Source organism: Molothrus aeneus, chromosome 3 (genome assembly GCF_037042795.1).
Source record: "Molothrus aeneus isolate 106 chromosome 3, BPBGC_Maene_1.0, whole genome shotgun sequence".
NCBI classification, from domain to species: domain Eukaryota; kingdom Metazoa; phylum Chordata; class Aves; order Passeriformes; family Icteridae; genus Molothrus; species Molothrus aeneus.
Genome location: NC_089648.1, coordinates 97,557,696 through 97,580,833, shown reverse-complemented (window position 1 = coordinate 97,580,833; position 23,138 = coordinate 97,557,696). Strand labels below are relative to the sequence as shown.

The 23,138-nt window shown below is 34.6% G+C and overlaps 1 protein-coding gene across 1 annotated transcript in view; it reads right to left on the bottom strand.

Moving 5' to 3' along the window:
- EYS (eyes shut homolog) overlaps positions 1–23,138 on the bottom strand; it is a 723,503-nt gene that overhangs the window by 641,191 nt on the left and 59,174 nt on the right. The window contains 3 exon segments of the mRNA XM_066547467.1: positions 7,764–7,878; positions 12,725–12,852; positions 14,682–14,875. Coding sequence (XP_066403564.1) covers positions 7,764–7,878; positions 12,725–12,852; positions 14,682–14,875 — 437 coding nt within the window.

Sequence of the window (23,138 nt, the reverse complement as noted above, 5' to 3'; positions counted from 1 at the left end):
TCCATTGTTTCTCCTTTGCTTGCAAGCCTTCTGATGAAATCCTTTCTTCTATTCTTTACTACAGCTTTAATATAATATATATCATAAAATAAGCCTTCTGAATAATAATTAGCCTTCTGAAACATGGAGTCAGATCCTCATCTCTTCCCTCTTCCAGGGACCCCTGTGAACAGCACCACACCCCATAGGGTCGCTTACTGGGTAAGAACTGTACTTTCTCCATGCTGAATGTTTTTACTGGGGATCTTACCTTTTCTGTGTATTGCTTTGAACATGTTTTTGCAGTCCAATACTACCACTGACAATGCTTGAAACTTAACCTATCACAATTTTATATTAATGAAGAATGCTGTTCTGTGAACTCTTGGTGTGAGTCTTTCACAGGCAGTCACAGCAAAAGGCAACATATTCAGTGCAGTGGAAGACCCAGTGGGGGAATCACAAGGTGGGAAGATCTGCCAAAGGATCTCTCTCATGCTGTTGGTGTGTGCCCCTGAATGAGTCATCAAGCCATTCTCTGATCTAGCAGGACTGCTCAGTGAAGGATTCCCATAATGGGGCATTGACGGACAGGCTGGACACAAGAGTCTTGGCTTTCCTGGGGTGCTGACAGACAAATTAAATACTGAGGGCCAAGTAATCTCCCCACACTAAGGGTCGAGGAAATCTCCCCTTTTCACACAGCAAGGGCTTATAAGAAGGAGGGGGACAAACTTTTAGCAGGTTATATAGAACTATAAGGGATAATGTTTGTAAAGTAAAAGAGGGTAGATTCAGTTTAGATAGGAGGAATGAGCTGGAATAAGTTAGCCTGAGATGTGGTAGGTGCCTCGTCTCTGGAAATATTGAAGGCCAGGTTGAATGGGACTCTGAATGATCTGATGTAGTGAAAGATGTCCCTGCTCATTGATGGGGATTTGGAGTAAATGACCTTTGAAGGTCAGTTCAAACTCAAACCATTCTACGATACTATGATTACTGCTATGACATGCTCCTTCATATGAAACCCTGATTCTAGGTAAAACAATTAGAAGTCTCCACAGAAATATTTCATAACTTGAATTAAATAATTTTAATAAAAATATATTCTTTCATTTCTCAAGTGAATATATGGGTAAAACAGAAACTAGAATTCTATCCAGGTACATCTCATAGGGAAGGTGGGAAGATTAAGTTATCTATCTTTTGTGTAGTTTCAGAAAGTGCCATCTCTCTTTACATATGATTTCATTATAAAATGAAATTTTATTAGTATTTAATTATAACTTAAAAAGGGAAATTAAGAATGTGCATTTTTGAGTTTTTGGTAGTAGATGACAAAAGGGCAAATACTGAACAATGAAAAATAAACATTAAGAATCTCAAACTAGAAACTTACTGTACAATGTTAGAAACAACTGCCAAAGACACCACAAAGTTCATACACCACATGGAGAACGTGTGTCTGATCTTACTGGCATTAATAAACAGGCAAAAAATGATTATAAGTTATGTGCTTCAGAAATCTATAGTGCTGAGTTGGCTGAGTGAAATTTTATGGACTCTTTCTACAGACATTTTCCTTATCTCAGGGGGCCAGCTCCTTATTAGATAGGGAAGTCACAAAGAAGAAATTTGGGGAATTTCTGTGCCTTTGAAAAATGGTTTGAACTTGAGCACAGGCTTGATTTTAACTTCTCAGAGGTTGCATTTAAAAATAAACCAGAATATTTCTGTTGGCTATATCTAGCATGTTCTGCTGTCCATTTATATTTAATTATATACTCTTCTACTATATAACTTCAGATCCATTGTACAAAGATATATGAAATGATTAGATGATCACAGTTTAAATATTTTTCATTTAAATTTTCTCTTGAAAATAAGGACATTTAGTTTATTACATGAAGATTTCTACTGTTTATTAACTTCTATACAGCTCAGAGATAATTAGCAGCACACATGAAATATACCTGGGGTGCTTTGATGGTGTGTATTTCAATAGAATAAGAAAAGCAGGAAAATTAATTTTGATAAAGTCCAAATTAAACACTAAAGAAGGAAAAAACTGTTTAGAACATGTTAAAATTTATGTGAACACTTCTGTAGAATTACTGCTACTGTGTGAAAGAAAATTGACTAATTAACTTGTGTAAAACTAGCCCCTAATGGAAGTATCTGACTTTGAACTACTGCTGTTTTGAACACTCAGCTGGAAGGACAAACACAGGAGAGACATCAATAGAATTAATGATGGTGACAAAATGGATTCACAGAGATGAAATTATAATGTTCTCATATGGTCCATGAGGAGAAACAGTAGGAGAGACTGTAGATTTTTCTTAAAAGGAAAATGACAATAACCTATTTGATATGTTGTACATAAGTATAAAAATCCCATCTGAGAGCAGTAGACTTTGCAGTGCCAATTTTCATTGCTTCTAGCATTGGTTGCAGATCTCTTATAAATATTCATAATGGTTTATCATGCTAACCAACTGTTTTAATATATAAAATGCCCAATACATTAAATTTTTGTTTCCTTGTAGCTTTTTTATACTCAAAAAACAAACAGTGATAGATGCAGTGCAGAGGGCTTTAAAAAGCCCTAGCGCATTTTTCTTAAAGAACTGAGTTTTTTCAAACAAGGTAATGCTTTCTCTCATCTTTACTGCCTTTTAGTTCTGGATATGTGATGTAGAAATTATTTCTCCTCTCATGCAATAAATACAAATAGCTTCTCTAAGAATAAGCTGGAGGCCTGTCACCACTTATGCCACAGTCAAGGCAGCCATGATGCACAGAATAGCACTATACAATTCCAGAAGGTTTTAAGCATTTACCCATATAGAGTAACACCATACCATATCAGAAGACCTCAGGCATCCACCCATCCAGACCAACACCATATCACCTCAGAAGACTGCAAGCATCTGCTCCTTTTGTTCTTTAGCCCAACCTTTTATACCTCTGATTGTTCATGCATTGCACCTGAGTGCCCTCTGTTCCCTTTGGTGTTGGTCAGTGCCCCCGGGCACTCCCTGTCTCATTGCTGTCAGTGCTGCTCACCTGCTGCTCACAGCTGTAGCCCATTGGAGATGAGGCTCAGCCACAGCCCCACTCCCAATTACCACAAACTGTGTGCCTACAGAGGCCTTAGGGCTGTGAGATCTAAGCAGTATGACATAGCTCCATTTTGCTGATTATTGCTGATTTTGCATAGAGGTGCTTTGTTTCTGTGCTATAAATTCAGCTGGGCTTTAGGGATAAAGCATTATCAAAAAGCATTAGGGCTGAGATTGGCTTCTCAGGGAAGAGCTTACTAAGAAGACCTGAGTAGCAGACTTTCCACAAAGGCTTTTCAGGTAAGTCTGTGGGGCTTGGAACTGCTCTTCTGCAAAGAAGCAATTTGATCCCCAGCCTGACAGCTGGCTGATGAGCCTGATTCTGCACCCACAAAGAAAAACCTCATCTGGAAGGGATGAAACCTGGACCTCTGTCTGCCTGAGTGTAATTTCTGTACCGGTTCTGCTGAATGAGGGCCACACATCAGCTTGACATGGGGGAAAAAATCACAGGAGAAAGAAATGTTCCCTCCTCTATACTCCTTCCTACATTGCCTCAGAAGGAACATATTAGCTTCAGTAAAGACTGTTTTCTGTGTTAGTATACAGTCTCCTGCTTACCCAGAGAACATGGTAGTCTTTGGGCAGAACATATTTTCTGGGGTTTTTATTGTCAACTACAACAGTGTGACCCATGGTGTTACTGACTATTAATGTATAGTCATAATTTTACTTTGTCAACCATATATCCTCTTAGTGCAGTTTGTTGTTGAAATATCTCAAATTCACCATAAAGCTTCAAATATAAAAGCTATGGCTCCATTATATGGATGTGAGAAAAAGATCAAGAGTATAACATGAACAACCACAGAGCCATCTGCAGGGTAAGATTTTAGATACCAATCTTTTCTATTATATTAATTTTTGTATCCTCTTATGGTGAATCATACTATTAGATAAACATTATTAAATGTACATCCATATAAGAAAGCAAAATTCTGGTGACTGGGGAAAATTTTCTGAAGGGAATTGACAGAAATGCATCTGTTATCATTAATCAGTGTTCTCCAGGCAAATTACTTGTAGAAGTTAAAACCATTACTCCTTTTTGCTTAGCTTCACTCTTCCTTAAAAGCACAATCTGCTTCCACTGCACTGTAGGAACACTATTTAGAAATCAAAAGCATTTCCTGTTGCTCTTTCTGAAGGTACCAGGACACCCACTGGCAATTTTTCCAACACAAAACTCCACATGCAAGTGTCAGTACAGCTTCTCAGAGAAATTTCAAACATTTTCTTTGAATGGCCAATGGTGAAACCAAAATGATAACAGAGATTGTTCTCTCTTTCTTTAATGCTGTGTGGATTTGTTTGCCAACACAGCTCTGCTGTTCAGGCAATATATATAATTTGTTTAGACCTTGTCTCAAGTGTAGTGCTGGCTAATGGAAGTAGACCTTACAATAACATTGCTTCTTCATCTTTCAGCTTCAGTTTTTGTGTCTACATTACTCAATTTCTTTGCTGGCTGTAAGCACACAGCCTTACAAGAATTTGCCAGGATGATAGGAGAAAGGCATATTGACAAAATAGACTTGGATACAGTATGCAGACCATATAAGTTGAAAGATACTTGCTAGTAGCATAGTAAGGAGCTGTTAGGGGAAAAAAAAAATCATGAATGAGTATTTTTGCACACTACAAGAAATGGAAAGCATTTTTAATTTGCCTGCCCTTCCACAGGAAGTGTATGGCAGATCACCAATGGGAGAGTGTGTAGCAACCACTGTAGAGCTGCACTTTCTTGTGCATCAAATGCACTTCTGTAGGTAACCATAACTGACCTGTAAATTCTGTCATTTTAATGCAATTCAATGGTTTCTCCCTGGAAAGTAAAGACAGCTAGTATGCCAAAGACTTGACAATTTTCATACCTCAACTCACTACCATGTTTTCAAAACTGTGTTCCTTTCCAGGCTTGTAAACTCCAGTAAAATAGAGTTCCATTATCATCCAAATTTGCACTGGATTAATTTAATATATTTTTTCAGTATGTTTACTTTGTTTGGTTGGTCTTGAGGTTTGTTTCAGTTTAATACTAATGATTCAGGAGGAAACAGGGGATCTTAAGGAGGGATAATACTTGTTGCCATGATCTAAACTACTTGCTGTGAATAAATAGATAGTAAGGTACTCAATTCACCCTTGGGACCTAGAGGAAAGCTTTACATCCACAGGTGATTTCTTGTTTGTGTACTCTCTTTATCAGCTTTCACTGCCCAGTTGTGTGCCAGAGGCTCTATTGGAGCCATTCTAAATCACTGGGTGAACCCTACTCAAGCCACTCCATACCCTGAGGTGGTTAGCATCTGGCAGCAGTATGGTTAGCATGAAACAAACAACAGCTCTTTTTTCTCTACCACTTGCCTTTTGGGCATTGCTCATATTTTCCCTGTCTTCAGGTCAAGATAAGGAAAACAGATACCTACAGCCATAAATTGTTTAAGACAATCAGATTAAAAGCAATGAGAAAATACTATCAGCTGCAAAACAAGAACACTGACTTCTCACTTATGAAATCCATTTAAGAAAAAGAAAAGCTGTGATGAGAACAGAAAAATCTATTGAAAAGTGTATCTGTGGGCAGATGTTTAAAAATATTTTTAAGAAGAAGGTTATTGTATTGTCAAAATAATGTAGTTATGTAGTTTTATTGCATAAAAATCTGCTGAACTCTGAAATTGGTTCACACATCAGTAATTGTGTAAGTATGATTTATGCTCAAACTGTTTTAATTTATTTCTTTTCTTAAAACAGTGGCCCCTGTCTTCTAAGTAGGTGGAGTTATTTATTATAAAATTGACAAACCAGTCCATTAATTAAAAATTTTCCTATGGTATGGATATAAAAAAAAAGTCCTATATTATATTTTCTTTAGAACTTTTAACAATTACTATATTTATTCTTACAAGCAGTTGCAACATTGCAGCTGCAAATCAGGAGAAATTCAATTGCAGACTTCTTGCAATAATTGATAAATCAATAGTAAGTAATAGAATTTTTAATATCAGTACTTTTTGAGAGAGGAAGATCTGTTCATGTTCAAGAATTGTGTTTGTCACCTGTTAAAATTATATGTCCAAATGACAACCATATTTCTCAAACTGAGTCAAAGCTGCAGTGTTGTCTTTTTGTGCTTTAGAAACCAACAAGGTGAATATCATATCTTTGATCTTCTTCAGAGCCCAAATAAAATGGGGGGATTTATGTTTTCACTGTTCATGGCAACTTTGGAAAATACAAGTGCTTATTTTTGACTACAGGGATTGTCTGTCTTCATCAACTGTGTGGTGTCACATTTTAAAATTCACTTTGAGCTAAAAGTTGCCTTCTTTGTCACGGACTATCAGGAACACTCAGTACTGGATAATTCATATTCTTTTTTCTATGCATACAGCATTGAATTTGCCTCTCATAGAACACACAATTTCCTAAAGTAGTGCAGTCCACCTGTAAATACTTACCACATTTGTGTATTATTTACTACTCTACCATTTTCTGTGGTCATCTGCATACACAGGAGAAGGAGACCCCAGAAACTACAGGCCTGCCAGACTATCTTCAGTGCTTGTAAAACCATGGAAAATATTATTCTGAGAAGTATCCAAAAGCACCTGGAGTGTCTCAGTCATAGGTAACAGCCAGCACAAGCTTCCTGCCTGTCAAACCTTATTTCCTTCTATGAATGGAAACCCACTTAGTTTATCTAGGAAAGTGAGTGAGTGCAATCTTTTCAGCAATGCTTTCAATACTGCCTGTCACAGGACCCTCCTGGACAAAATACTAATAACCAGGTTACAAGATGGGTGGGCAACTGGCTCACAGGTCAGGCATAAAGGGTCATATTGAATGGCGTGACACCAGTCTGGTGACCTGTCACTAGTGGGGTTCCACAGGGCTCCATCCCCAGTCCAGTGCTCTTCAGCATCTCTATAAATGACTTGGACAAAGAGCATGAAGGAATACAATATAAGTTTGCTGGTGACACTAAACTGGGAGGAGCTTTAAACTCTCTCAAGGACAGAGAGGCCCTACAGAGAGACCTTGACAAATGAGAGGGCCAGGCAATCGCCAACCATACGGAGTTTAACAAGGACAAGGGCCAGATTCTGCACCTTGCTTAACATTTTCAGGAGCAATTTAGAGAGTTAAAACAAGCCGACCTGATATTTTTTTTCCCAAACTCTCAGTTGGAATGAATGTCACTACACTACAGTTTCATCATCAAAGTTTTAAACTAGTATTCATTCTAAACCTGTTCATGTGTAGACAAGTAATTTGATTCTGGTTAAAATGATGGCAACAGATGCTCTTAATTCAAGCAATGTATTTTTAAAGGCTGCAACACAGCTGTGATTATCATCTTGGTGGGAAATGAAATGACACTGGACCACAATTAGTAATATATTCCTTTTACTATAAAAGTACCCCTCAGTTATCTTACTTGATATAGTACTAAACATGATCTCAGTAAAAAAGTAATAAAAAAATCCATATTACCCAAGAGAATTGCCCTTGTGTTATCAATTAAAGTAAATAAAACCTATAATATTGTGCGCCTCTTGTCTCTTAGAGTAATGAATGCATTTCAAGTTTGCTTGTCTGAAGCTTTTATACTTTGGAACACTGAATTAGTTTAACATGTATTAAATTACTTACAGTGAATCCTCCAATTACATTAAGACACAATCCTTCATTCAGACAGTTGACGCTGAGCAGCCTGCAGTAGTCAATTACTTCCTCACAGTTCTTCCCAGTGAATCCTGGCATGCAGCTGCAAATACACCAGTGTATTTTAGAGAACTTGCATTTTAAAAGTTAATTGTATTTAATTATGTTCCATAATTCTATTAAATTATGTTCTTGCAGCAACAAAACAAATCTCTTATGCTATTTAAAATAAACAGAATATGTTTTCAAGAAATTAAAAATCCCTTGCATGATTCTGAATAATTTTGCTTTTTAATAAATAATTTCTTTAATTGATTAAAATATTTTCACACCAATTTTTCATATAATCTTCCAGAAAAAAAAAATATAATGAGGTAATATTTAATAAACTGTTGACAAGGTAACAAGATTTTGGAAAACAGTTAGAGAGGAAGGTCAATTTAAGCATCAGAGAGATGCTTTAATATAAAAATAAAAATGTGATAAGTGAGGAATAAACACCAATAATTGCTAATGAATAAAGAGTGGTATAAATAGTAAATAATGACATGCTTAATTATGTAAATAACAATCTAGACACAACAATGCATAGTTGTTTAGGTGTTTGCATAAAAGTAGTTAATAATAATAATAATAATGGAACAATGTAGAAAAATATTTGAATGCTTATATCTTGACAGATAATCCTTGTAAACACTCTCACTATGTTCTTACAGACACAGCATGCTCCCCTGTCTAAAGGCCATTTCTGGTATAATGGAAAAAAAAGATTTAAGAAGACAAAGGAAATGGCCAGTTAGCTGAAAACTTGTGTTTGTGAAAGAATCCAAAAGTAATAGATGGAAATTTCTTTAGCTCTTTCTAAGAAGAAGTTTTTTTCAAATTATTCAGTCCAGAAGCTGGAAATTATGAAGATTATACAGAATTGCTTCTGGTTTTCCTAAGTTCTTGCTCCTAAGAGATATGACATCTTGCTTATGTTTTTTCATTTAGAAAAAAACCTATCCAATTCCTGGTTTCAAAATTCATGGAGCTTCTCACAATGATGCAATATACTAAAGTTAGAGATATATTTTCCACAGGAACTTCTTGGGCAGCAACATTCAATAGAAAGCAACTGAATTAGCCAGACTTTCTAAATCAGTTCAAGATGTCTATCTGTGGCTCTGAGTCTAAGGAATGGACAGACACATTAAGTATGTCCAGAGGCTTAAGTAATGTATTAACCTTAGTGAAGTGTTAAACTGCTTGGATTTAATCAGACACCTCTGGAAACCAACCAGAATTCATGCATAGGACCATGTGGGCAGAGGTAAATGAATATGGAAAAACCTTCTGTAAATGGATATATGCTTTGAGGCTGGTATAGACACAACCACATAAGAACACTCTAAGAAAGTTGCAATGAACCACATAATCCTCACCTTCTTCTTAAAAAAGATGCTACATGTGATCATATTTCTGCTATTTCAAGTACTTCACTTCAAAATTCTTGCAAACTCTATTCTTAATATAGTTCTAGTACATGTATTGCAGTTAAAAGGAGTTTTTAGTAAGAAAAATTAAATATGAAGGAATGTAAATAATAATAAAAATATTTTGTATATTTCCTTATAATTTTTAATAACATCTAAAACCAAGTCAGAGCAACTCAATTACAATGTTTGTTTTACTGATTTGTTTTTACCGATGAGCTGAAGTGAGAGAGTTCCTAGATTTTTTGCTTTAATCTATGATTATTTCATTAACTAGATAATCTAGAAAGACAATTTTAGGAGTGGCTTCTTCTAATTTTTATACTTGCTCATTTTTTCTGGTTTTGGGGATTTTTTGGTTGTTTTGCAATAAACATACTAATGTAAGGAAAGGGAAATGTAAGCTAACTGGAAAAAAAGTTGACAGTAAAGTTCTAAAGACAGCACCAATAGAACATATTTTCTCAGAACACCCTTTCACATTTTTTGTGACTTTTTATTATCATAAAGTACATGGATAATTGAAGAAGATAGAAAGCAAACAATCATAGTTTATTTTGATGGATATGCTTGTTCACTGCCTATTTGAATTCACCTTAAATTTTGACATTTAGGAAAATATGTGACTATTAGATTCTTAGCACAAAGTTGTGTGTGATATCAAGACTGAAAGGATGGAATTAGAATACAAGATATTCATACATCATAACTGAAGTGGGGAAAATTAAATTGTTCCTGTTTCATTTTATGTTTAGAATGGAAAACAACTGCTTTTCCAAAGAAGGAAGGATATGTTGAGAAGAAGCTGGGATTGTGTAGGATATAAGAATGTAGTTTGGGCATAAGGAGAACAACATAGCGTAGGGGGAAGCAAAATAGAAAGTAATGAAGTAAAAAGTTCAATTCTGCTACTATTTTAACTTGTATGTGCATCTGACCTAAACACCATTACATTTATTTATGATGTTAAAATGCTATAGAAGTGGATCATGTTGCAGTGTGACATGTAGTATTACCCCAAATGTAGTATGAAACACATGCAGTTTACTGTGGAGTGGCTAGACAGAGATATAACATGCAGTATTTGACAATGATTACCAAAAATGAATCAAATCTTCATTTAAAATGTTGATGAGCAGCTACAAATCCCTCAAATAAAGCAATGTAATTAATGTTAGAGTTCCTTTGGGTGAAGTGAATTAAAACATGAATCACAAGCAGAAAGTGTCCAAGCCTGTGAGTTTAGAAAACTGAAACTGTTTAACCACTGCCTACTCTGTTAGCCAAGTAGCTAATGCAGAATATGGTTTTAAAAAGAAAATTTTGAATTCTTAAAACAGTGAAGCCTGCTGACTGTTGGACTTCTCTATCTGTCAACACCTCCTTTGCATTTCAGCACGCTGGCAAGATTGCAGCTCTCACAAAAAAAAACTACTGGATGTGATCTCCTTGCATAAAATATGCAATTCATACTACTTAATAATGCTTTCTCTCACCTAAATGCCTCCTTTTTAGTACAGAGGCATAAATACTTCTATTAACTATTTCTGGTTAAGTGGTAATTAAAACTAATTTTAATTTCACCCAAAAAAATGAGAACAATATTTTTAATTTATTAAAAAATAATAATAAAAATTATTGTAATCAATAATTGAAGCCTTTCGGGACTGAATAGCAAAACTAAGGCAGAACACTGGAGATTTTCAACAAGCAATTGCACAGTGTAACAGAGAATCTCATCTAAATTCCCTTTCCCATGAAAGGTTGGACCAGAAAATACTTCTGGTATCTTGGCCGTTCTGAGTCTCTGAGAGTATTGTATGTTTATTGTGTTCTAATATTCTGTTATTGTATTGTAGCCCTCTATCTTTGGACAAAGAAAACTGCAAACTTGTGTAAGATGTGTCAAGTCACCTGTTCTGGATATTTCTCTGTGGAAGATATGAGTCACTTTCTGGAGTTCTCCTCCTTCACCAAGAATATCTGGTGGGCAAATTGATTGCTAGGGTTGACTATGTGGATTGAACACTATTCACAGTGTTCTTTTCTAGGTTGTCAGTCCCCCTTTTAGAACATTCTTAGTGTTAATGAGCTTATAACCCCCACAATGTAAAATGGGTTCTTAATTGCCCATTTTCATGTTCTGTTATATTGATCTAAATAATGACTTCCATGCTTATTCTCACATGAGATTATCAAAGGTCAACCACAATGTTTTCCCATAGACATTTTTATTAAACAATTCCTATGGTACAATGAGGTTCCTGGTACAGACCATTTCTACAAATACTTTGTGGAATTATAAAATATTCAATATGAATAACAGGGCCAGGATAATATTTTATGACTTCTTTTTTGGTTTGGTTTCTCTTAATAAAGGTAATGTACATCTGGATATTAATTTTTCATGTTATGCATATTTTTAAATGTAAACTTCAACACATTTCATACTAATATACACATATTGTGGGAAGACTGGCTATATAATAATAAATGGTTAGCTTATATCCCAGTTTAAAGAATTGGAAAATTAATGATCGCTGTTCAGTACTTTACATATCTATATGGGAAGATCTAACTGTATATGAGCTTGCATATGTGTGTTTGCATGTATATCTGTATTTAGGAGTGAATAAGAATGAAATTGTTTGGATTTTCTTTTTTGGGAAAAGTGTAAACAGTTCTACTTATATTTTTATTTTAAGTCTTCTAAATTGAATCTCTGCTGATGCACTGTAACTCTGTGTTCTATACTTTTATACTTTTATGAAGTTTCTAAGTTCATTCATAATATGTTGTCAGGCTTTTTTGTATCACAGCTTTCAATTTTCTGCTTTTATGAATATCTTAAAATTTGAAAAATGTTTACTTCAGTAATGCTTATCAGAATTTACTCAGGCAGCAAGAGAAAAGCCAAACAAAGGGGAACAGGATAAATTGTACTCCTTACTGACATAGAAAAAAATTCTAAAAATCTATTTTAAAATGAAATTAAATTCTGGTATTTTCAAATGGATAATTTTTAGTGTGATCTTTCCGAATTAAACAGTTTTTCATATGCTGCTTGAAGGATCAATTTAAAGTCTACTAATGTGTGTCTGTGAACTATAAATTAAATAGGTTCCCTTATCTTTTCAGAAACAACATAAACTTCATGTACCCTAAAAGGGAGTGGCACATGTTGCATAACTACCTCAATTGTCATCAGCATTTTAAAATTTATATATTTTTTAATAGTATTAATAATGAAAAAAATTATAGCCCTTAAATGCTTTAAATCTTTTTGCACTGCTCCCAGAGTTAACAAGAAGCCTAACAGAGTAAAGCACAAAAGATAAATATATATACTTTTAAAACATAAGTTTATAGTTTTCTGTGCTCTCTGTAAATGATGATGTCTTTTCTTTCTGCAATGTGTGTGATATCATCAAGTGAACCAACAAAGGATTGAAATAAAGGAATATCCAATCTTACCGGCAGTTATAGTTTTGCTGTTGAGCTACACAAGTTCCATTATTTAGGCAAGGCAATAATTCACATGGATTCTGTATTCTCTCACAGAACTTGCCAGTAAATATTGGCATACAGATACATGCCACATCCTATAAAAGAAAGGGAAATTAGAAATAATTATTAGTTGTACCCAAGGCAGTACAAAATTTAGTGTTTATGGTGTTTACATCCATTACTAGAGAGACCCTAACTAAGACAACTTTTCATTGTACAAAGCAGTCTACAAAGACACAATAGTTCTAGTCTCAGGTTACAAAATGAATTTAGGACAAGAAGAACAGGCCTTCCAGCACAGATTATACCATACTTGAGTTTGCTAGATGGAAATATACCAGCTTCAAAATTACAGCTTCTCATAACTGAATCAAGAAGGAGTTTTATAACTAATTTGGGGTTTTTTCCTCATTTCTGGTTTTGTTTCAAGGCAATGTTTGCATCAATTAGACACTAACAGTACACAAAGTACATCAATAACCAAACCATCACTAACTAGAGGAGGAAAGAAAATTATGGATATCCATTTTTTCCTTCTATATAAAGCACAGTCTATGCTTCTCTTTAACAGTTAAAGACTGTCAGTTCCTGCAATCTGTAATTTGAACAGTAAGAAAAGTAAGTTATTTTACAAAACGAAATATTTCTTAGGGCTGACAGACACCCATATTTTCCTATGCTCTTCTTAGGCCTTTTGAAGTCTGAAAGTAAAGGAAAAAGTAAAGGGGTTTGTTCCTCTAATGAAATTGGAAGTGCTTAGGTCCTTCTTTAAAACTGGTCTTAAAGATATAATCAGGAAACTTCAACTCCCACTGAGACATTTCTATACATGTGAAATAAACTACTACAATTGTTTGCCTATTGCACAAAATAGTTTGTGCTAGTATACCTAGTAGACAAAATATTTAGACAGGTAGCATAACTCAGAAATCTATCCATTTATTTAGTAATTTAGATGTCTCTTTTTCTCTCTGTATGAATATGTATCACTGCTATATGATAACTAAGCTTTTGAACTCTTCTTTCACTGTTTTGATTCTATACAATCCCTTCTATTTGCAATAGACATGCTAGTGAAAGGACATCAACAGTTTATTTTGACATACTACCAGGTATGACTTTAGCATTAAAACTCCATGAGTTTTGCATGAATTTATTCTATTTTATGAAAAGAAAAGGGAAAGAAAAAAAAGAATTTAAAAATTTATGCTGCATGAAAAGCAAGAACAAGAAAATAAAATAAAGGTCACATGATGCTTCATGTTTGTGTCAGATAATTTTATTAGGGAGAAGGAAACAAAAATAACATGGGTAGTTCATTAAGTGATCACCATGCAACTGATGTGAAACGGGGAGTTTGGGAGTTTTTATCATAAAAATACTATAAACAGGACACATTGAGAAAATGGTATGTTTCTTCATGAAGCATGCAAAGCTAGTTTGAAAATTCACATTGGAATTGTTTTGACACTTTCATGGAACAGATCCTCCTGTAAGGTATGTCAAAGCATTTGGATGACAGCAAGGTGATTAGAAACAGGCAATATGTCTTCACAAAAGGTAAATTATGTCTGATTAATGGTGTCTTTCAATGATCTAGTAACTGCATTGATGGGTAAGGGAAGAGCAACTGATACCATTTACCTTGACTTCTGTGAGACCTCTGATCTCACCCCACACATCATCATTTTTGCTAAATTAGTGAGATGGGAGGAAAGTTGTAAATGCCCCATCCCTTGAAGTGCTCCAGGTCAGGTTGGATGCAACTTCCAGCATCCTGATCTAGAGTAAGTCTCTGCCCACTGCAAAGATGTTGGAAATAGACCATATTTAAATGTTCCTTCCAGCCCAAATCATTCTATGATGCAATGCTGCAATTCTATGATTCTCTGTTCAAATAGGAATCTCTAACACTTATACTTACATTTGGCAAATTGATACATGTGCCTCTGTTCTGACATGGCCTTGAAGAACATTCATTGATGCCAATTTCACAGTTGTGACCAAAAAAACCTGAAGGGCAATTGCAAACATATCCAGACTGGTTATACTGGCATATACCTCCATTCAGGCATGGCTGAGAGGCACAAGGATCACCAGATTCCTCACAAAATGGACCTAAAATAAATAAACATAAAAAAATACAGAGTGTTGGAGTGATGCTTGGCATGCTCTTTGACATTACTTCTTTAATATGTCGCGTTTCCATGTTATTTCTCTTTGTTGCTGTTGTTGTTGTTGTTGTTGTTGTTGTTGAGGGATTGAGAATCTTTTATTGTGTTTCTCTAAATTCTTTTACACTGTGAAGCTCCAATTACTGCCGGGGACATCTGTGAGCTATCCACCATCTAAAAAGCAAAGAATTTAACACAGTCCCAAATGCTTTGTTTGTTTTGGTTAATTAATGTGGTAGGAATCTCTGGGAGCAACTAATCCCATCTGTAGCAAAGGAAGGATGTGACTGGAGCCGTGGTCCCATGAGATGCTGAATAGTCACTGAACATCTCACAGCAGTTATTATTAATGGAAGCTGAATCCAGTGGATTCCCAGACGAGGAGGTTTCTTCTCATTCTTGTTTACAGTTCCAGCCAGTACTGAACCTGAATGTGCTTTCAGTAAGCAAACACACAATCACACACATATACACAGTACAAATCTGCAGGCCATGTGAATCATCATCAACAGTGTCTTTTTCCTTAGATAAACATGAACAGCAGACAAATGAGCATAAGCACCAATGATGGCTCCAACTTTTTCCTTATCTCTGACTACTTAGAATTGAAGTTCAGCAATCAACATACACACCCCTTCATTTTCTAAATGTTATAAAGATAAAGCCTCATTAGTTGATGCCTCAAGAATCAGCATAGATTTTAAGTCTGTCTGATTTCCATATCCAGATCCTGAACCTCTTGCTGATTTGCTGGCTCAGAGCTTGAGTTGTTCCAGATCTAGATGCCATTCTAGTTTCTGGCTAGTCTAGTTCAAATATCTATCACTCCCCACTATGAGAGGCGTTAACACAGAAGTAGTAAAGAAAGATCGTTACTCAGTCTCTGTTGGCCTTGCAAGAAAAGAATCTGTAAAATTTCCCCAACTCACCTTCTTTAATCATTTGAAATTTCCATGTCTCTCACAAAATTCTCCCTTAAATGTCTGTGAAATTCAGTGCTTGCTCATGGTGGTCTGTGCAACATTTGTGAGCCACTTATCCTGTTACTTGTTGAACTCAGCAGTTTCTCATGTTATGTCCAGTAGCTTCCCATGTTCTCCTAAATTCTTGTAACCCTAGGCAGGATTTACCTGATCTTTCTGCATATCTTAACATTTATGAACTGCCTAAGTATTTTTGACAATTAGCTCTTTTTAATCCTGTGACATCCAAGATAAAGCAGAATTATAGCATCTAAGAATTTATTTCCATTTACTTCTGGAAAATTATGTATCAAATGTGCTTTTTGAATACATTTTACTTTGATGCTCTGATTCAAACCACCTCCCTAATACATACTTACAAATTACATCAGAAGAAATTTTTAGCAATTTGCTGTAGTAATAATGCAGCTTTGTAATAAGTTCCTTGTGAAGCAGTAATATGTATTGATTCAATATTTTGTTAGTAATTTGAATCCACTGACTTAAAAATAGATATTCATAAAAGAATAAATTATACTTTACAACAAGATGTATAATTTCTAAATGGTAAACAAAATACTTTTACTCAAATAGTAAACTACAGGATAAACATAACCAATTAATTACAAACCACTTAATAGATAAGTATATGAACCTCCAATAATTGAATTATGAATAGAATAGCTATCTAAAGCAACTGAAAATATGTGGAGCAACATTTACCAGAGGAGTGAAATATAACACTCTGTCTCCATTATATACCAGAACTGCTGATATGACAGGGTCAAAACATTTCCTTTTTTAATTCAGTTCAGTAGAAATAGTTATTCCAATAAGGCAAAATGAATTGGATCTATCTTTTATGACAGATTATTCACTTGCCTTTAGCATCAGAGGACACTCAAGCATCTTTCAAAAATTTTTGCTATCTCTCATCACCATAGTAACCAAATTACAGTACATTGCAAATTCCAGATGTTAGGGCTTGCTAATAGAGCAAGCTAAGGAGGCTATTCCTCAGAAAAAGGTCATTAATTGCTATTAGTGCATATATATAAGACAATATTTGCAACATGACGTGAGGGGGATTGGTGAATTCTCTCTTATTATTCAATTTACTGTCTAGCTGTCCTGTTCTACTTCAGTGCAACACTGTACCCCAGCAGTACTCATAGATGAGGGTATATATCAAGGCTCACCTTATTTTTTCTCCATTATTAGCCGCATTTGACAATAATGGGTGCTCCTGTCCCATCCACAGTAACAATCAGAAGAAGGAAAATGAGCAAAACAATGACCCCATTTGCTCTACCCAAAGGAAAGCCAGAAAGTGAAATCTCACTAGGTGAATGGAATAATGAGGTTTTCCTGCCATTGTTTCTACCCCTGAATCCATTCACTCCTCCATGGTTTTTTGTGCCACCATTACCAAGCATTTCTTAGCCTCCTGTTAAAAAATGGCTCTTAATGGGATTATTAGAACAAAGAAAGACTAAAGGAACAAAACAGGATGGAACAATGAAGACCAGTGGGGAAAACCAGATGAAAGAGATGCCTTTGGTAATGTTATGGTTATCTACAGCAAACTAGGAAAACAGTATTACTCTGCTAAAAAAAAAAAAAAGTGATAGTGCAACATTCTTTTAAGAGTAGACTAAAGTAGCTAGAAGAGGAAGAAAGAAAAGCCTGAGAGTGGATAGAGAAACACTGTCAATCACTCCATGAGAACTATATAAAGGAAAACTGCAGGTTTCAAGGATGGCAAAAGAAAGGAAAAGATATTTAGCTTATTACTCTTTTGTCCTTGGCATTTCCTTGCAAAGTGAGCATTTTTTTTTTATTTTGAGAAAGAACAGTGCATTTAACGGAAATTGGTAGCCAATTATCTAACTAGATGAAGGGATTTAAATTTAAATGAAGATATTAACTTGTGGTCTAAAACACAAGTCACATCTACCAATGTTTTTTACAAAGAATTCAGTCTTGAGCTAGAATTTTTCCTTACTCATTGAAAGTAATTATATCTTTCATATTCATCTACTTTATAATTTCCTGTGTTCAGCATCTTATGTGAAAAACAAGAGCAACTTTCTTTCACCTGAACACCCATTCCTGATGAGTTTGACAAATCAAGTCAATAAATGTAATTCTGAAGAATGAGTGGTTTGAGATTTTTATTCTATCATTCCCAAACCTGATGTCACACTCAATCTATTTGCTAAATAAGATTAAAAGGTGACTTGAGTACAGCTCTTGGATAGGGAAATATTAAGCACTAAAGGGACCATTAATTCAGAGTGTAAGAAAAGCAAATGACTGAAAAGAGAAGCAGAATGATATGATGTGAGAAAAACCTCACACATTTTTACCAGAGATCTCTTTACCTGACTGCCATGAAAGAATTGAATTCTAGATTTGTTGTCTTCACATCAATGTGTTTCAAAAAATACTTCTTTAACTTCATACAAGACAACTGCATAGAAGAAGACATATGTAATATAATAAGCTTTGGTCAGAAAAGATGAATGACTGGTCCTCTAAACTTGCAAATCTGTTTATCTACTTTGAATCAAGATGTATACAAACCCTTTCAAAAGTTGTGAAAATCAGAAATTATTTCTGAATTCTTTTACTAAAATGTACACGTTTTGTCATTATCAGTGGCTCTTGTTGCAATATGTTTAAATAAATACTGAAATTCATATCCATGTTAACACTTACTGACTTCTTGAATGTTGTGGTTAGAAGCATGGTAAAGGGGAAATAGGACAAAAATAGATCTTTATAATCTGATGTCTAATGCAAGCCCCAGAAAAAGGACAATATTTAAACAATGCAGCTAGGATCAACAAATCAGTCCAACTAGTGTATGCATATTTGAAATTTTTGTACATCTTCTGAAGACCTGAGACTAAAATTGAAAAAAAAAAAAGAAAGGCAAGACAAATTGTCTTAACTGCACAGATTTGATATATAACCTTCAATTTTACTTTGATATCAATAAAAACATGGTATAGGCATAGTATGTGCCCTAGATGCTGTGCATTTCTGTTACCAACAATTTCAACAGAAGTAATTTTTCCCTCAGTGAGATCCAAAAAGAGACATTTGCTTAAAATACTGAAGTCCCATTAGTACTTGCTGATGAATGATCAGCTACTCAAAGCTTATTCAAATTCTCAGGAAGATAAATGCAGAAACCATGTTCTAATGGCAGTTGGTTGATTCCTGAAACTTCAGAGTGGAAAAAAAATAGTTGTCAGCTTGATTGAATACCCTGATTAAAGAGGAATTTCCAAGAAATTAAAAGTATCATCAGTAGGATCAGTTCACCTTTGTCTTAAATATAATGAATTCCTGTTTGCTTTACTTCAATAAAATAAAAATTGTGGAAGATTAAAAAGCAGGAACAAATGAGCAAAGATTATCTGATAGACCAAAATGTTAATGAATTTTAGTTTAAGGAACTGAACCTTATTTCCCGCATCCTCGGTTGTTTTTACACATGAAAAGAATAAAACCTTTCACCAAAACAAAACTAATGACAGAAGAACCCCTGTCACAGACATATTTTATGAAAAATCCTTTTATTAGGATTTTTTCTCCTGAGAAGCTGAGAGGCCTCAGAAATGAAAGGTAAACAATAATTATCTGCTGCTGTGGAATGCAACAGGTGCATCTTTGATTGGTCTCATGCAATTGTTTTTAATTAATGGCCAATCACAGTCCAGCTGTATTGGACTCTCTGGTCAGTCACAAGGTTTTATTATCATTCCTTTCTATTCCTTGCTAGCCTTCTGATGAAATCCTTTCTTCTATTCTTTTAGTATAGTTTTAATAAATCATTTTCTTTTAATATAATGTATATCATAAAATAATAAATCAGCCTTCTGAAACATGGAGTCAAGATTCTGGTCTCTTCCCTCGTCCTGGGACCCCTTCAAACACCACCACAAACCCCAGCTTGTCCTTGTTCAATTTGACTGTATCCAACCTAGCCTTCCTTTCTATGGTTTCACTGCCATGTTATAGTGATAACCCATTTAAAGACAAAGGACATTCCTGATGTCATTGATAAACGTCACTCAATTTGTTAAGATATCACATAGTGATACTTACATAAATATCTGCATTTACTGATTAAAATAAGTAGTTTCTATTTCAATTGCAGTATTTCTGGACTTCACATTTATGGAAACATTTTTCTTTCCAAGCAGTAAAATATGTTAAGAATCATAGTAGCATACTACACTTTATTATGATATAAGTGCTCTCATTTTGTTGTTCCTCTAATGAAAAGTCAATATTTTCTAGAGCAGTTATGCAAAAGGCAGAGTAGACTGGTTCAGGAAACAGCATATGTTATTGTCAATTATTTGTACTTGTCTCAGAATAGAGCAATACTATTTCAGGGTTAAGATAAAAAATTAAGTATGTAGTGGGAGAGAGATTTATTTGGAAGAGAGATTTATTTTCAGTATAATTGAAGCAAGTGACTGCCACTTGATGCAATCAATGATACACAATAGGCAGTAGACTGAATAAAGGCTGAGTATGAAGACAAGTATAAAAATCTAATTTTTAAAAACTACCATTATTATTTTTATATGTTCAGCTTCTATCTAGAATTATAGAAACCTGCACAATGTCCTTACACATGCCACTGATGTGTATTATGCAAATGAACAACTAATTAGTAAACAACTCTTTTAATCTGATGACCATCAGATTTCAATTTATTCAGTTGTGAAAAGATTTCTACTATTAAATAATTCCGATCTTTTTAGTTTCATTAAAAAAATTATTAAAATTAGTTTAGTCCAGTCCACTTCTTGTTTTCACCTTCATGAGCTTCATCAGATATCCTTCATTTTAAATGTAAAACTGAAAAGTGTCGCAGACATCTTTTCACTAAAAATCCTTTCTTTAGGACTTTTCCTTCTGAGAAGCTAAGAGGCCTCAGAGACAGAATGTAAACAATGCTTATCTGCTGCTGTGGAATGCAACAGGTCCACCTGTGATTGGCCCATCTTCGATATTTATAATTAATGGCCAATCAAGGACCGACCTATCTTGGACAGAGTCCGAGAGAGCTGCTTTTGTTACCATTCTTTCTTTTTCTATTCTTAGTTAGCTAGCTTCTGAGGAAACCTTTTCCTTTCCTATTTCTTTTTAGTATAGTTATAATGTTATATATATATTATAAAATAATAAATCAAGCCTTCTGATCATGGAGTCAACATTCTCGTCTCTTCCCTCATCCTGAAAACCCCTGTGAATATGGTCACAGAAAAGTGTTTTTAAAATTTTTCTCTGTAGAATGATTCTATTTTTTTCTATTTAAAAGTATCATTGAATCACAAGTTCTTGTCCTATATATCTGGACCCTGAAATATATCAATACTTCTATTACTGTGCTAAAATAATTAATCTTTAAATTCTTTTAAATACAGTATTTGCATCTTCATATGCATTTCTAATCAAAACTGATGAATGATACCTTGTTTTTCATGTAGATGAAGTTTCAGTAGGTCTTTCATGGAGTAAAAATCTCTGAAAGATTATAAGAGCTATAATCCTAATTTTAGACCAAAAAGGAAACAGCAAAGTTCACTGATGTTCTTTATAGAAAAGCTCCAATCAGCATATATGAAAATGGACATTTTAGAAGTAAATGAATGAGAAGAACATTAGCTTCCATCAGAGGGAAGCCTATTAGAGAAAAAATTATAGTACTGCTGGAAAAACTCATCAAGAGTCCTTAAAAACTTTCAGTTTTACCTCTTATCTTGGCTAACCACACTGTTCCAAAGATAGTGTGAGCTAATAAAACTGGTCTGATCCTGAGCAGATGCCATCCTGGCTGCTGCTAAGGCAGTGTGCATAGGCTGTCCTTGCTTCTGGAGGACTGTTATTCCCTGGGCAAGAGCAGGGCATCACCCTAGGTGTAAGAGATCATATACCATTCCTCACTTAAAATCACTTCCTAGTGCCTCCGTCTGTTGCAGAAAGGGTTGTTCAAAATGTTGCTAGAGGCATCAGGATAAGAGCTATAATGTTCAGATTGATAGTTTTGACTTTTGTCAAGAACACCAATGCTGCCCAATCACTAAATGCCCAGATTTAAAATGGTCTTTCTCTTTGCAGCCAGCTGAGGGTGTTCACCACACAGAAGAATATCTGAGTGTGCCCATTAGCAATGAATTCACTTCATGGGTTTTACTACAGTAAAAATGATATGATATCTTTCCAAACATTTTTTGGAAAGGTGGTTTCAAAAATGTAGTGATTAAACAGTAGTGTTTTCTCTGAGGCAATTTTCTACAGAAAGAATTAATTCAATTCCTCAACTGCTCATCAAGTGATAAGTTCTTGTCTATACTCCTTGTCTATACTGTTCCTGATGGCTCACATACTTCTGTGAGAAGCTCAGTTTTTTTGAATTCTGAGAAATTACACCTCTTAGAGATGAGATCACCTGGGATTCATAGACTTGCATTGTGCATGAGGTTTCTCAACATGGTTTCTAAAACTATGAATGGGAAACACACTTCTGATTAAAATCCTAAATGAAAACAGAGCAAGTAAATATGCTAAGCAGGACAGCCTTTTTCTTCATTAAAATTGAAAAGTATATGTGATTCCAAACTAAACTAGGTCAATAAATAAAAATTTTAGAAAGTAGGATACACAAGTCAACCAGATATTTTTTAAAAAATTATAGTTAAATCTGTGCTAACACGTTTACTTTGCATAATAATTTATTCTGAGTGCCTTCTTGCCACACTTTTCTTTGGCAAAGTGATATAGATTATATTTGTTGCATTATTCTTAATTCAGTTAGGCAAAATTACATGCCTCTCATATTTTTGGGCAGTCATAATTGTAATTATTTATGATTTATCTCAATGGAACCTCTGATAATCTAGTGTAAATCAGAAAAAATCCTATAAAACATGTTGGATGGATCTAGACACATGACATCAACATATACATTAGGCATATTTATCAAATTCCTTCCTTTCTTTCTTTAAGAGGGGAAGTCAGCAGATGAAGAGTAAAATTTAGATATTTGGACACCATAACTTTAGGCTAATACCTATTGAGAGACAAATAAAGGAACTGACCTGCAATTGAAAGTTCCATAAAAAGCTTTTAAAATTTGGCTGTAAATGTCTGTACTATAGACATCAATATTCTGCAATCATGATTATGTCATAATAAATGTAAACCTTTAAGAATTCT